This window comes from Limulus polyphemus, unplaced genomic scaffold (assembly GCF_000517525.1).
Source record: "Limulus polyphemus unplaced genomic scaffold, Limulus_polyphemus-2.1.2 Scaffold16, whole genome shotgun sequence".
In the NCBI taxonomy this organism is placed as follows: Eukaryota; Metazoa; Arthropoda; class Merostomata; order Xiphosura; family Limulidae; genus Limulus; species Limulus polyphemus.
Window position 1 is genome coordinate 1067417 of NW_013665626.1, and position 17247 is coordinate 1084663.

General features: G+C 33.0%; 1 protein-coding gene across 1 annotated transcript in view; it reads right to left on the reverse strand.

The window, feature by feature from the left end:
* Positions 1-770: 770 nt before the first annotated feature.
* LOC106457436 (LYR motif-containing protein 4-like) overlaps positions 771-17247 on the reverse strand; it is a 27331-nt gene continuing 10854 nt past the window's right edge. Inside the window, exon 3 of the mRNA XM_013916857.2 lies at positions 771-1593. Within this exon, the coding sequence (XP_013772311.1) occupies positions 1513-1593 (81 nt within the window). The 3' untranslated portion in view covers positions 771-1512. The remainder of the gene's footprint in view (positions 1594-17247) is intronic.

The following is a 17247-nucleotide window of genomic DNA, read 5'->3' on the forward strand; positions in this document are numbered from 1 at the left end:
TTAAAGCACGGGAAATATTTTGTGGTATTGCATGTATTCAACTATAATTTGGAACTACTGATTAGAGGGAAGGCAGCCAGTCAGCAGCATCCTTCCGGAAACCCACCACCGAAACTAAGGGTTTGACTATCATTTTGATAATACATCTGCAGCTTAAAGCACGGGAAATATTTTGTGGTATTGCATGTATTCGACTATAATTTGACAACTCCTTAATTTAAAACTCTATCAAAGAGCCAGACTATGACCTAAATGCACAAAAAAAAGGAGACATTTTGATATATTCAGAACAATTACCCAAGTAGTACGTATTTTTAGACTTAATAACTATATAATTTCATTTTAACAATTCTCTGGTAAAACACAAAAAAAAACGTTATGATGAAATTTGGTCCGTGGAAAATTACTGATGCCAATGTCCACCATTTCAAATTTCGTTATATATATATGATTTCCTGTCTAATTTACCCACATATTTATATGTATGGATTGTGTTTTATAATGTTTATAAACTAATACAATACTTTTTCATCGCAAATAACGTGTCACCAAAATAGCGCACGGAGATTTTAACTTTATAAGTGAAGAATTACGTTTTGTAATTTCAGTAGTGCACTTAATGAAATAACCTTACATTAATTACATAAGTGTACTATTTTTGACATTATATTACATATGCAACTATGTTCGGAGCTATATTTCAAAAACAAGTTTTTTTTTTAAGAAATGTGAACTCCTAGTACTTTTTAAAAAATAAGTCACTAATAATATTTACAAGTCATATTTTATTTCACTCGCAATCAATCATACATATGAAAAATAATTTACTTCTTTCGCATTTCAACTATATAAAAGCATACTATGGTGTACATATGTAAACATAACAAAATTAAGAATTTTTTGCTGTTGGCCTAAAACATCAATAAAGGTTTGCGGTTGGTGCCATCTAGTGGTAAAGACTGTACATTCTGTGATTGGGTGAGGAAAACCTCATTATCTGAATTTCAATATAACATCACTTCATTTCTGTAAAAGTATACTTTAAAATGTAAAAAACGCATAAGATCATGCTGAATAAAACACAAAATATATTTTACTTCAACTATCTATATATATTTTTTATTTATGATAATACAAACTACAGAAATGTTATGCCTAAAACAAAACTCATGAAGTATATTTACGTGTATAACACAAGTACTGTTGTTTATTATATATCAAATGAATAGGAGAATAAAAACAACAAATAGAAACACTACAGCAAACATTGTTATCACACAGTCAAAGCTCTATACTAAGAATGGAATTAAACTAAACGTATCTTAATTTTAATTGAAGCCAAAATATTGATGAAGCTTAGCAAAAATAGCTTCTGGTCTCTCCAATTTCAACTTTTCTTTCTGTTACTCTGAGAAATGCTTTACCCAGTTTGGGCAAAAGCTTGCTTCAACAAAAACCCTGAGTCTCTGAGAATGTTTCCTTAATTTACATTTTACATATTAGGTACTAAATTTAGGTCTTTTGATCATTTGATTGCTTCTTACAGGCTTCTACAATTAACTCCGGTGTTTTGTAGAGCTGGCTAATGACAACCTGAAACAACAAAGTAGGAAAGAGAGTATAAACCTGTATATGAGATATTATAATTTATACAATAAATTACTTCACTTTTGGAAAATATGTAATTCTGTGATAATCAATTATTGTTCAACAACCTCCAATATCTTCACGTTATGTAACACTTAAACTGTGAAGGGTGGGAATTACCTTGACTGGTACTTGAAACCTAATCATAAGTTTCAATCATTTACTTTAGTGTCTTAACACTAACAAATATGAACAGCTCATCTTCAAAAGATATTAAGAAATCAACAACTTTACTAAAATGTTGTTGTATATTCAAATTACACTTAAGTACTTAATATTTTCAGGGCAAACAGTCAGCAGCATTACATTCATTGAGAGCATGGTTCGAAATGCTAGAATATAAAGATGGTTTGAAATTTGAATGTTATTGTATGTGAATTTGAAGCCTCCAAAATACACAAAGGGCATTTACAATGATTTCAATGTGGTGCCCCTATTTGTCTTTTTGAAAAAGAAAAAAAAAAGTTATGGCTTCATTAGTCAATTGATACAGTGTTCCTCAGATTATGGTATATAAAAGAAGGTAATAATTGGCACCAGTGGACTTCCCACTAGTCAGCAGTTCAAAATGAAAAAGAATTAAAAAATGTTCATAGTGGGTGGTGTCAGACAGATGCCTTCCCTCTAGTTAACAGCTCATAGTTGGTCACAATGGCAGATAGCTTTATTAGCTTTACCATTAGAAAGACAGGGCAAGCAGATTTGGTCACAATGGAAGTTTAGTTGGAATAATCAAAATTACTAATAACTTTAAACCCTCATTTCAATTATTTGATTATTTTCTTGACAACTAGCATAATCAGAATATCAGTTAACTTATTTTTGCAATGAATGAAAATAGTATTAAACATAAACTAATTTGGATTAGTTGATCATTGCAATAATCAAAAACAGTAATAATCAAATTCTAGTTTTGATTAATTAACTAGTTTACGTACAATCACTGACACTATCCAATGTAATTACTGCTCATGGGTAAATGATTAAATCACCCAGCTCTAGACACATGCCTATGTGGAAGAGTTTGAACACAGGCCAACACTTTCATATTTTTGAAGAACATGTACAGTAGAAGAACTGCAAATTAAAAGTTTTCCTGAAAATGTTTGTTAAATGTATAGTGACCTGGCTGTCAATATTTAATTTTTCAAGAATTAAATAATTCTAACAGTAGCTGTTGACCAGTTTTCTAAGAAAAAAAAAGATTCAAAAGATTCAAACAATAAAAGTTTAAACAAAAAAAGGGGGGCTTGAAAAAATAAAATAATTCTGCCATTAAAGAAAGACAAATTGTTCTAAGTTGAATGTACACTCATGTTAGACTTAAACTAATAAACATCAGAAACTATGTTACAAAAGAAAGGCATTTACTGACAGGAGATAAGGATACTCTGTTTTTAATATATGTGGTAGAAAATGAGTTGGAGTAATAGATAGCTGATGAAATATTAGACAACAAAGGTGTTATTACAAGTATTGCCAGCAAAAATGATAACAATTAAGTAAAGTTACTTATCGAAATGGAAAAGGTTTTCTTTCTGCAAAATAAGGTCGGTAGAGCTATCTTAATAACAGATTATATCTGTTCATTTGTGAAGCTGCTTTGCAAAGATCATCAGGAATACTACAGTAGATTTGTATAACAGATGTTACTATATATGAGAAATCTTATCAAGTCACAATATGAATATTTAAACTACTTTTTGTAAAGGATACAAAATATTTTGCAAAAAACTTTCTCCCATTAGAACATATATGCAAAAAAAAAGGTAATACACCAACAAAAATGACATATATTTACTATACAACTACATGTTAACCATTTCAAGTAAATCAATTCTAGGAAAATTAAATACCTGATAGCAAAAAATAACCATCATATTTGAAAACACACTACATATTATATCCAACAATGATATACCAGATAAATACATGTATAACAAGTCATATTCATACAATTATTGGCAAACAATGTAATAACGGTAGTTTAAGGTGAATGAAAATTCCAGAAACCTGAATATTCTGTATAAATAATAGATGCTCAAATAACTTCAAAAGTAACAACTTATTTTCAACTTTGACACGTTTCTTTTCATGTTTCTTTTATTATCATACAAGTACATATAAAAAAATGCTTGTGAAATTAATGCTACAACAGTAATGGTTAAATTATAAAACCCGAAATCATAATAATTTTACTGTTTTTTACTGAAAGCAATTAAAATAAAAAGCATTCTTTAATACCAGCCTGTACTGTAGCTAGAGAAAATGCAGATGTCATGAATTAACTTCAGTAATCTAAAGTAATTAAAAAAAAACAGGAACAAAAAATCTAACAAGCTACATATACACTGTAAATACAGATCAAATTTAACTTTTGAATATTTCAAAGTTTCAAGATCCTCTAGCATATTTTAGCAAAGTAAGAATATTAACTGATTATGAATATTTGACACAATGATACATTAGCAACTGTCAGCCACCACAACTGTTACTAATAACTATTAGAGTACAGACAAATGATGCAGTGACACAGTAGTCTGTGACTTACTTTCACCATAAACTTTTACTTATATTTTCCAAATTATTGAAAGATGTTAAGCTACAGTTTATGTTAAATGAACAAATTAAAATATATTATATAGAATTCTTAACATCTTTATTCAACCTAAAATGATCAGCCACACATCTGTTTCTTGTCAGTTTGCATCATATTATTGCAATATAAAATATATTCAGAGGTGCTTTTCTTCAATAAATACCAATTTTTTCATATTATCTAGCACTGTGATACTATTCATTCTTATTAAACAAGTCAATCATTATGACATAAACAATACATTTCTGAAATGAATCTTTTAAGATATATCATAAACGTTATTAATATATTGATCTTAATTATACTTATAAAGTTTCTACAATATACAATGAATGGGTTAAATGGTAAAAACCATGGTTAAAAATAACAGTAGGAGCTAGAAATACATCATATAATATTTAAAACAGCCATTTTAAGCATCACATAATAACATAACCATTACCCTACTATCAAATCTCTACTTATAATCATGCACATTGGCTTGCATAGCTTTTTGAGAAATACAATACACAAGCAAAATATTTATAATAAATTGTAAGTGATAAAATTACAAAACCAGTTGCTACAGTGGGTTAAAAGGAATATACGTTATTCATGTTACATTTTGGTCACCAGTGCAACAAAAGTTTGAGTTATGTATGGAAGAATATTGAATGTAAGTCTCAACGGGACATGTTTTTGTTGTACAATTCATTACTTATACTTCTTTGGAAGTATTGTATGCAGTTTTAGTCCCTTTATCTTAGGCAGTTCATTGAGTATTTTGAGAGGTTTAATGGAGAGCTACTAGGATGAGTTAAGGGATGGATGGATTGTTATGTGAGGACAGGTTGAGACCTCTAATCCCTTAACTTGTTTTCTCTCTCTCTTGAAATGAGAAGGATCAGGGGTGCTCATATTGAAGTAATAAATATGTGAAATGAACTGTTAAGATTTGTGACAAGAGATCATAAATGTAAGATATAAAAAAGTTTGACATATTTCTAGTTGAGACAGTTTTATTTCTCTTATTAGGCAGCAAATACATGGAACAAATTACTGTTCAGTGGCAGAGGCTGTAACTTTACAGGACTTGAAGGAAAGAACTGATGAATATTTGTGGATTTAGTGATTAGTTTTATATTTGTTGAGAGAGGATGAGAGCTAGGTTAGCCTTCATGGTCAAAAAGTGACTTGATGTCCGGTAATATTATGTTATATGTTATTGTTAGTATTACAAAATTATTCATAGAAAATTACTTTAAGAATATTTTTTGTGAACATACCATTCATAATTAACACCTGCCATATTAGCCAGATCAGCATCCTGACGTGGATCAATAAAAAAAACATTCTGGAAAAGATTGGGTTGTTTTGATTAGACATTTGGCACTATTTTCGAGGTTTAAGTTGCTGGACCAGACCTGTGACTCGACCAAGACCATGACAGCCAAGATGAAGAAATTAACTTGTAATACAAAATGATGTAGCAATGAAACATACTTGAAATGTTCTAGATGTAGTTGTGAACACGATGGCTTAAATGTAGTGATTAAACTAAACTGTGGGTCCAGGTCGGATGAGGGAAGAACATATTTGAAGATATCCCAATTGATCTGATATATCATATGAACAGGAGATTTGTCAGTTGATTACTGCATTGACACCAAAACTTAAATAAGTGGGCACAACAGTATCGTTATCTTCAAAAATGGAGATTTGAATCATATATGAGGCCCAAAGATGCACAATGAACTCCAAGATGATTTCCCTAGCAATTCTAAAATTAAATATGCCATTTTTGCAATGGAAAGTAAATATAATAAGGATGGTATAATGCCTAGTATGGTACTATCATAGTATAATCCATATATATTTCATCATGTCATATTTTAATAAACATTTAATAGTTGTTTTTGTTTTAGAATTTGTACTAGGCTATATTCATCAAAATAACCCTAAATCACCAGTTTCCAAAATGACCCTCCCCTGGTGACTGTACTAGGCTCACTATTAAACGTTTTTAAGATGTTTTGTAAGTATACAACTCATAATTAAAATATTCTTATGAACATACAGTTGTTGTATAAACAATTTTGTAAATTTGGGCTAGCAAAGGAGCATACATTTAAGAATGTAAGCTTTCACCTAGCTTTATCAGGATTCTTTCAGGGATGAGTAATCAGAAACCTTTTCAGCAAGGAAAAGGATTAAAAATGTTTGGTTGCAACAAGTTAGTTGGGAAAACGTTGTAATTGGTTTAAAAGTATGAATGAGTTTTTGTGTGATACAGGTTTGATTTAAGCAGTTGGATTCGATGCCTTTTAGAAACTAAGTGACTCCACTGGGAATGCTTAATTGTGAGAGACATTAATCTTTAGAAAATCAATCTTGGTCTGAATACCCGAGAACATGTTGAAGTCAACATTTTCCTTACTTGTTTGTGGTAGCTGCTTTTCTGATGAGTGTATGCGTGTGGAAGCAGCAAGAAAAATAAATAATCAATAACTCACTTATTTAGACCATCTTGTAAAATTGGGGAATAGTGACTGGATAGAGACAACCCAAAGGCACAAAAACTGCAAAGTGGTGTAAGTCGTGTAACATAAAGTTGTCATCCTTATTCCCATCTGCAATATCATATCCATAGGATGTCAATGGCCAAATGAAAGAAGTCATGAGATGATGAACTGCATAGAAGGTGACATGAAAAAGATGAAAGGAGTCATCTCCCATAGACGAAAAGACAAATTAAATGAGTTATCTAACCCAATTGATCAAGGTAGAAGGATATAATTCATAAAAAAGAGGAATCTCACAGCAAAAAGATAAAGCAGTGCAAGAGAGATAAGAGTAAACAGTCCAAACAGGGTAGAGGAGACAAACAATAGCCTGAATAATCATTTAGAGAAGAAAGGGAAAGAATGGTGATTGGAAGAAATAACACAATCATCCTTCCAAGCAACTCAAGTCTTGGGGAGGGAGGATATTCTGAGAATAAAATCAACCTGATCCTGTAATAAAGAGTGCAAGAGACACCTACAGAAAAAGTATCAAAGTGGTGTCTCCCACAAGCAAGAAGAAGAAGTACATATGTCCTAAAATAAAGATGATACAGGGAAGAGTTGGCCAAAGGGTTGAATAGAGGGCATGTAAAAGCACTGACAGTAAAACAGAGGCCCCAGTTCAAAAAAACAAGAATCAGACAAGAAGAACAACTGATTAGAAAGGTATGGAAGCGGTTCACAAGAACCAGAGACAAAAAAGGATAATAATCAGAAAAAAAGATGGATGGTTGTAAAAAAAAAAGCCGCATGATAACTGGCAATCAAATATATGAATGAGCCAAAGATGCGGAAGAATTAGATGACCTGAGGAAGGGAGTGGTGAATGGACCAGCATTGATAAGTTATCCACTTGCAATGATAAATGGCAAGTGTAGATGGCCATCAAGAACAAGCAAGAAAGGACACTACTCTGCATAAAAACCTGCCTGTCTTACAAGAGACTGGATAAAAGCCACATGTGAATATAGTGTAGATCATCGTGGTGAAAAAAAGTATGTCTGAGGCTGAAATAAAAAATTATCTCTAAGATGGAAGAGATAGAGGCTCAAGGATCACAAAATGAGTACGAGTTGAAATCACAATTGAGCTACCTAATAAGTGGCAAGGAGAAGAACCTAACAAGGGGCACTGTGAATTAAAGATAGCACCATAGAAAACGTTGAAGAGGAGGATAGGCATGCAGAAAGAGGGTGGATCAATGTCGACCTAGAATGAATACATCAGGGATTTGGAGTCTGGGAATGGTGACAAAAAATGGAAGCTTAGTGTAGAGGACAAATGTATCAATGACTCCCAAAGTGGGAACAAATCTACAAATACACCAAAGGTAAGGACCACTCTGTCAGAACAATGCAGTCTTGGTAAGACAACTGATCAGCCAGTAAATTCAGGTGTTGTTGTGATGACTACAAAAGTGGAGCTCAAAAACCAGAAAGCAGATGTACCATGAATGAGTAACTCCCTGTCAGATGATGTAAGAAATTACAGTGGAGTGTCAAAATAGATTAAAACAGGATACCCAGACAGTTGTAACAAAAGATGGCAGCAAGCTGCCCTATTGAACTGCTCACATCTAAAAGGTATTGATATGGAACCATCACTCCACAGGAGACCAAACATCAAAAATGAAGATATCCAGAAACACACTTCACCCAACTAGGAAGGGATCCATGAATAGATGCGAGCCTGTGCAGGGTGAAGGAAGATGAATGCTCAGAGTAATGTTGAAATTTGAGACACTACTACATTATGAGGTAAGTAAAGAGATGAAAATAGAGAAATGAGAAAATACAGTGGATCACAGGGTATATTCCACAGATCTGCTAGAATCCTCTGAAGGGACAGAAAATGACATGTACAGAGGAAAAAGGAACATGATATAGGCAAGAAATACCAAAAGAGAGAACCTTGTGTAAGAAGAAAAGGATATATAAGAGCCCACCCATCAAATGAGGTGATAAATATTCACAAATTAATCAGATACTGATGAGAGTCAATACTGACTTAAGAGCCTGACCAGCCACCTCAAACAAGGGAGGACTAGCAGATGATGACTCCAATGACAGGGCTAGGAGATGTCAAATGTCTATATAGTTGTAGAAAGGCAGATCAAAGGAGTGTATTCTCCTTGTGAAAGTCCTTAGGACTTAGTTGAAAACAGTCAGGTGTGAATCCTGTTAGACAAAGTAAGTTCTTAAGAGAAAAACCTTTGTGACTCAAGGGTTTCCTGCAAAGTGAGTCCACAGGTGTACAAAATAAAAAAGCCAAGCTCCCGCAAGACCTGAGCTGAGGTGGTTTTAAAAACAAATGATCACCAAACCACATAATGTCTGGCCTCTTAGGAGGGAGGAGGGACATCAAGAAGGAGCGAAAAGGTTGAGGAATTCCCGTAAAAAATTGTCTGCTTGAAGGAAACGGGTCATATGGAGATCCTTGAGATCAAATCTGGGATAAACAAAATAAGGCATCTTGATGAGAGAAATCTCAAAAACTGGGCAACAGCTGAAGAAGAAAATGAGGTAAATGAACATCAGATTAGTGCAACCTTCTCCAGTAAAGCTGTGAGGATACAAATACAAAGCCTCAGAAGGAAAGAGCAAAGAGAATAACAAAGTAAGATGAGTAAACAAAAGACAAAAACATACGGAATGAGGGTAAAAGAAAGTAAAAGTAGGAGAATCGGAAAATCCCAAGCTGGGAAAAAGAGTTTTAAGGGATAAGAGCACTAGAAATAATGAAGAATTCTAAGCACAGGTCACAGAGACGAAGTCTTAATATTAGAGAGGACATGGAAACAGAGAGTAAACATGAAGAGAACAGAAAAATCTTCAATAATGCAGCAATCAGCCACCACAACTGTTACTAATAACTATTAGAGTACAGACAATTGATACAGTGACACGCTAGTCTGTGATTTACATACAACTATTATGATTAATTTTTACTTATATTTTCCAAATTGCTGAAAAATATTAAGTTACCGCTTTTACTGAAAAAAAAACCAATCAAAATTTATTACGTAGAATTATTAACAATCTTTTTACTGAACATAAAATGATCAGCCACACATTAATTCTAACTCTCAGTTTCTTGACAATTTGCATCATATTATTGAAATATATATAGAAGTGCTATTCTTCAATAAATCCCTACTTTGCATGTCATCTATCACTGTGATACTACTAATTCTTATTGATTGCACAGGGGTTATACTTTCTTAGTCACGCATCTGTACCATGACTCCTGGAGATCTGTTGGAAGTTATTCGAGCTGGGACTGTAACTTTGTTTACAGGGAAGAAGACAAGAGTAAAGAAGAAATGGCAAACAAAGCGAGTCAAGAAAAATGTTATGCTAAAAATATATATTGAAATTGGGAGTGGCGCGTGCTTCTTCCTCCGGATAGTTAGGCGCCTATGTTAATAGGTAAGCTACGGTTGTGAGATAAAACTCCTAAACTTTGGTTTAATTTAATGGTATTGTATTGAATACAATTGTTTTGCACAAACCCTTTCCTAGCAGCTAGTCAGTTTATAACAACCTAAAAGTCAGTCAACACCAAGTAAGCCCCAGCATTACTCTTGTATACAATAAAGATTTTACTTTTGTTTTCAACAAATATTGTTTTTCCTTTGCTTTCGGAGTTCATTTTATTCTTCACAATATATTACTTCTGAATATGCTTTTTTTTTTTTACGGAGCTTAATACTTACCAGTTGGTCAAAATTTTACTTGATGTTATTGCAATTCCTACGTATATGCTATTATCAAAGAGAAGGTGAGATTTACTTAAATTTAACAGTGTTAATAAAATAATAATATAATATATGACATCGAAATAACTTGGAGCAAAAAATTGATGCTTCTAAACTCTGTGATATCAGATGGTTAATTTTGTATGTGAGTTAGGTCTATCTCTCATGGATCTTGTAGAACGTGTGGTAGAAGAAATAAAAATCTTTCATTTTCTTTAAGCGAACTGTACATTGCCTTGTATTTACTGCATGATAAAACATAGTTGACGTTACAACATTATTAATGTTGTTGTTGTTTTTGAAGTTAAGCACAAACTACACAATGGGCTATCTGTGCTCTGCCCACCACGGGTATCGATACCCGGATTCTAGCATTGTAAGTCCGCAGACATACCGCTGTGCTACTGGGGCTAACATTATTAATAAATACAAAGTCAAAATACATTATCCTGAATATGTATAACGCTTCACTTTATAAAATTATGCTGGAAAAGCATAGACTAGAGCAGTGATTCCCAACCTGTGGTCCCCGGACCCCTAGGGGTCCGCAAAGATAATACCATCTCATTAAACAAGTAAGTTTTTTAATTCTGCTGTTCTTTTAATTGCACACTCAGTTATATATGTCTTTTATTTGATAGTGAAAAATGGAAAAAACAAGTTAATTATTAGTAAAAAAAACAGTTTGTTGGGTATATGGAATCTTTCAAAAAATATGGGGTCCGTGGGGAAAAAAATAATAATAAAAGGGGGTCCTTGGTGGTGAAAAGGTTGGGAACCGCTGGACTAGAGCTAAATATACAACAACGGTAACTGCTAAATAAATATAAATGTCTACCTTTATTGAAAATATGTGAACGTAGGTAGCTAAGTCACAAGCGGCATAATTATAACACTGGTGTGATGTAATAAAAATCTAGCAGTACTCTTTTTGATAACATCTTAATTTGAGTTAATTGAACTTTTTACTCAGCGGATGTTCCCACTAAAGGCTTAAATGTTCAACATTGATTCCTTTCGCATATTTCTTTGAACATGTTAATGATGTTTGTTGAAAATAGATTTACAAGTAGTACCTCACATAGCTAATTAACATTAAGATATATGATAAAAGATCAGTAGGAAGCTATGTTGTTAAAAAGCATACTTTGGCTGCAATACCTAATTATTAATTTTTACATGTGATTTATGCAATATGTTCATTAACTGTTAACACCAATAAAAGCGCACGTGGTAATTCAGCTCATGTGATGTATTTCGAACTGATTAGTGTCAATAACATCTTCCTGTCCTTGAACTTCAAAGAATCTTTAGCGAGATATATAATATCGTCATAAGCACATAGAAATACGCGAGATTCACAAAACCGATTTGCTTATCATGTTAATGTTTGCTTACATTTCGTGTATACTACGTTTTATATGTAAAACTTAATCATGGGAATTTGTATTATGGTTATCATACCACATAGTCCTTTTAAACACTGGAAGATGTTTAATGAACCAATAGACAAATAAAGGAACATTTTCATATTATGATCTCCTAGTGTTGAATGATTATATGTAATTGTTACTTTTAATATATATTGTTTGGTGCATTTAATAATAAAATGTTAATGTTTCAATAAACAAATCAAGATATCAAAAATATATATATAGTTATTGATTGTACTGTTCATTTTTAACCAATAGAACAATGAAGTATGATATATATAGATTAAAAAATCATTAAAATATTTTCCGCAAAGTAGACATAAACATCAGCATTTGATGTGAAGTACCGTGTGTTTCGTAGACTATTTCTTATTACAAGTTTTTAAGAAATCTCTATTTATTTAAGTATTTATTTCATACTTATTTGTTACAAATCTGGCCGATAAACAGCTTGTGAAGAGAACTGGAGTTTCTGAAAGTAAGAATGACGCTGTCTTAATGAAGAATGTATTAATAAATTCGATAATAAAACAGGTAGGCAATTTAAGTAGGAAGTTGGAGAAGCTAAGAGACTATAAGAAGTGATGATGGTTTTATTGAGCCAAGAGGATCTTGTAGATGGTGAGTTGGTATCTTGACTATGTTCATACACAGTCACTCCTAATTTAGAATTCCAAACCAGAGGTCGGGCAACCAGCCAGCAGATATGCCGCCTATGCAGCTACTTTCAAACGAATTGCAGAATTGACTGCCGCATTTATAATGCCCTTAAAGCTAAAATTGTCGAGAGTGGTTAGTGGCATATTGTGATTCGAGCTTTGGACTTTACCTTAAACAGCCCAATACGCTAACCATTAGGCCACGTTAAACCCAGTTTTTGACATAAGCTATTGTCTCAACATTCAACGAGTATGAAACTACATGAAACAAACTATGTAGTCGAGGAAACTAAATATAGCTTGAACTTCTATTTTGAATTAAATAACTTATATAAATCCTGGAGGAAAACGACTCTAGCGAGTTATTATGTAACTTATGCAAATGAGTTATTACATTGTAATTAATTATTTGAAATAAAACAAGTTTATTTCTTAAAAGTGTTTGAGTTTTCTGTTAACCTCTGACGACTACCAATGAAAACCCTAAGCATATCACTATGGGTGAGTAAACCCGAACCTATTTGTTTTGCTTTGCCGATTACAAAAATATTCGTTCCTGTGCACCCTTATTTTTTATACAGATTCGATAAGCTGCTTATTATTAAGTGGTTCTTTCATCTATGTAATTTCAATTTGTTTTAAGTGTTGTGATGACGTTTTGAAGTAATTATTGGTATAGTATGTTGCTGTTATGGATTGGGTTTTGTTGTGTATGCAGTGTTACAAAGTTATTCGTGGAGTCGTAAAAATCGCAGTGTTTGTAACTGTCAATAAATAGTAGTGAAAATGAATGGAAAAAGCTAAAAACAGTAATCAGATATGATATGCCACTTGTTTTATGCAAGTTAGTTTTCCCTACGAATGTGAGAATGTTTAAGAAACCTCAAGTAAGCACACACAACCAATTACTTTATTTTTCTACTGGTTTGTGTTAGTTGTGCAAGGGGCAACGTAAAAGATGGGAAATTGCCCCATGAAATGACACAGGTGGCGTTCAAGGAAGAGAAAAGTTGATGTAGCTCTCAAGTTAAAAAACAAACTAAAATAGGTTTTTTATATAATACAATTCTTGACTCTCACGAAGCAAACTGGAACTGAATATTTAAAGAAATGTGTTCATATTTATAGCAGAGTTATGACAGAAAATCGTCACAATATACCGACAGATGTCTTATATTTAACGGCCCGGCATGGCCAGGTGGTTAGGGAGCTCGACTCGCAATCTGCGGGTCGCAGATTCGAATCCCCGTCCCACCAAACATGCTTGCCCTTTCAGCCGTGGGGGCGTTATAATGTGACGGTCAATCCCACTATTCGTTCGTAAAAAGAGTAGCCCAAGAGTTGGCGGTGGGTGGTGATGACTAGCTGCCTTCCCTCTAGTCTTACACTACTAAATTAGGGACGGCTAGCGCAGATAGCCCTCGTGTAGCTTTGCGCTTAATTAAACAAAACAAACTTATATTTAACACTTTGTTTCTAAGTCAACAGGTAAATCAAGTAACATTCTGAAAAAAAAAAAAACTGACTTCCTAACTGTTGAAACTACACTTTCTAGTACGATGTGCAATTAAGTCAGATTGGGAAATTAAAAGGTAACCTCTGAACCACGGAAAAATTGTGGGTAACAAATGGGTGCAATTGCCCCCCTCCCCCTGACAAGACAAAAATAGAAAATATTAATCAAAATTTGGATGTATTATTGAAAGAAACGTGTTTGCAACTGTGTCACTATGACAACAAACTTTTTAATTTAAATAAACTAGTTTAAATAAAATAGTTTTGTAAAATTTCAATATCAAATTCTTACAGTTTGTTCTTTCATAAATAAAGTTAGAAAAGCATTTGATGTCATTACTTTATATTTATTATGAATATTAAAATTAGCATTTTGTATATTTCCTATCGCTTGTGTTTGAGTATAGCTCAAACTGTAACAAATAGTACTCACTTGTATTTGACTTATTTATGAAATTCAGTACTGACGGCCTTCCCTTCAAACTTTGTCGTGGACCCCACTAGTCCTAAATCCAGTTCTGTTTTGAACACTACTATATTAATTTAGATATTGAACCCATTATTTGCAACATTAACAAGAGTATTTCAAATATTATATAACTGTACATTTATATATATATATATAAATAATTCAGTTTCAATAAATTTTAACATGAAAAGACGTTGTAAGATATGTTAACATAATTTTTATTAACATTGACACTTTGTATAGTGTGGAGATAAATAATTCAGTCACAAGTTCCAGCAGTTATTACGTAGAATATATAAGTTAGGCAGTCGTAAATTTCAATGTATTTTTTCAAGTAGATTTATCTTCTTATACATATATGTATGCATAAGAAAATATAACAGAAAATGACAAACACGTAACATCTTTGTACACACTTTGAGTTGAAAGCGTAATCATATACATTAATTAACAACTTGCAGGATCGTGCTACAAAATTAAAATATATTTTCATTTGAACTAGAAATACGGGCCAAAAGCTTCTTTTACACTCTCAAACTTTGCACAAATAACTTGGCCTTTTTTTGTTTTTGGAAACCTTTGCTCAGTTCTACTTTTAGTGATGGCACGACGTTTTCACGACTTTAAACGCGTGTATTACGACTTTAATTACCACAAACCGTTCTTGTAAGTTTAGAAATAGACTGAACCATAATAAGTATACATCATTGGTTTTCACAAACACGCTATTGTATTTACAGAATTAGGAAGATGTATTTACTATTTCAGATTCACACAGAAAATTTTGTAGTCCAAGATAACATGGGGCACAAAAGCAAATTCTATTAAGCATGTGAAAAGTCTGGGTTATTTCACCCAGTAGAACTTAAGCATGACTTCACGGTTTCTAACATTGCAGAGAGATGATGTGTTTGTTTTGTGTTTCAACTTTTTCCTGTTGGAGAGATCTAATTGAATATTTATTTAAATGCTGAGCACAAAGTATTTTTTACACTCTTCATTATCTTTCAAATAAAAACAAGAGGGAATCCTCAATAGATGCGGCACTTGAAATTATTTTAGGCAGGATTAGAGTAAATTAATCTATGATACTTTTTTCCCCCTTTTATTAGCTATATTTTTGTGCGTAGGGCGTGCGTATACCCGATTCGATTTTATTGCTCATCAGGACCTCTACTAGCCTACCCTCAAATTGAAATTATTTTAGACAGGATTAAAGTAAATTAACCTATGAGATCTCGGGCGTTGTCAACTACACCAATCGAAAGGGTTTGACCTCCTGAGTCCAAAACTGTAATTAGATTTCAAATCAGTCAAAAGATGACGGAACTATGAACTAAAAGTTTGTACTTGAAAAGAAACACACACACACACACACACACAAAACAAACTCAAAGCCATTCTGCAAACCGCTATGTCGCGGCTAAAGGTATTAATATTTTGTTTTAAAGAATAGATATTGATGGGTGAGTGGAATGAACAATATGGGCTCTTGACCTGTTTGTAAGAACAAAATAAACTCAATCTGATTTCTAAGTCTCACTAATATTTTTAAATACAAGAAATAATATTTAGATTAAAACGAATTTTAGCCTTGGAAAAAAAATGAAATCTCTGGTATTGGATATTACAAAGCCGGTAGGGCTAAGGATGAAAAACTGAAAATGATCGGAATATAATGGGACGTGGGTTGATTAACCTCACATTCTTTCCCTTTTCAGTCCTTGATCATTCTTTCGTTCCTTCGACTATTAAAAAATCATTATTGATAAATACATTTCAACTTAAATGTTGTTATTGTGCAGATTGAACAACAGTATTGTTGCGTCAGCGAGATCACGTGACTATTCTCACGCCCTCTGTTTCTAGAACTATCCTGTACCTTGGCGAATGCTCTAGCATTTACTAGATATAGAGTAGTCTGGTATATAAAAGAGGGTGACAACGTGACGGGACAATAATGTGTATGTAGATAGTGAGTAATTGAACTGCAGTCATAAGTATTGTAAGGGCTCTGTAAGGGGCTGGGGCTGATTAAGTCGATGGTCAATGTATCCTCCCTGTGTAAAACACAATAGATCGTCCTTTAACGTATCTAATTCGCTTTTAAATTTACTAATGTTTTCCATATGTACTTCTTGTTTCCTTTCTTGTTCCAGTTGCCACTGCTGTAGTCTCTCTTCTTGTTTCTTTTCTTGTTCTTCTTGTTTATTTTCTTTCTCCTCTTACAACTGTTGTAATTTCTCTTCTTGTTTATTTTCTTTCTCCTCCAACAACTGCTGTAATCTCTCTTGTTTATTTTGCTGTTCCAGCTGCCACTGTTGCAGGTTTTCATGCAACTGCTGTTATCTCTCTTCATGTTTCTTTTCTCATTCTTCTTGTTTCTTTTCTTTTTCCTCCAACAACTGCTGTAATCTCTCTTGTTTATTTTGTTGTTCGAGCTGCCACTGTTGCAGGTTTTCTTGCCACTGTTGTTGTCTCTCTTCTTGTTTCTTTTGCTGCTCTTGTATTGCTGCCATCAAGTCTGCTAAGCTGTAGTTTGATTTTCCGCCTCTCGTTTTCCATTTTTTGCGTTCTACTTCTGACACCAATTTGTTACGTCTCCGTTCGTTAGTTGATTTTCCG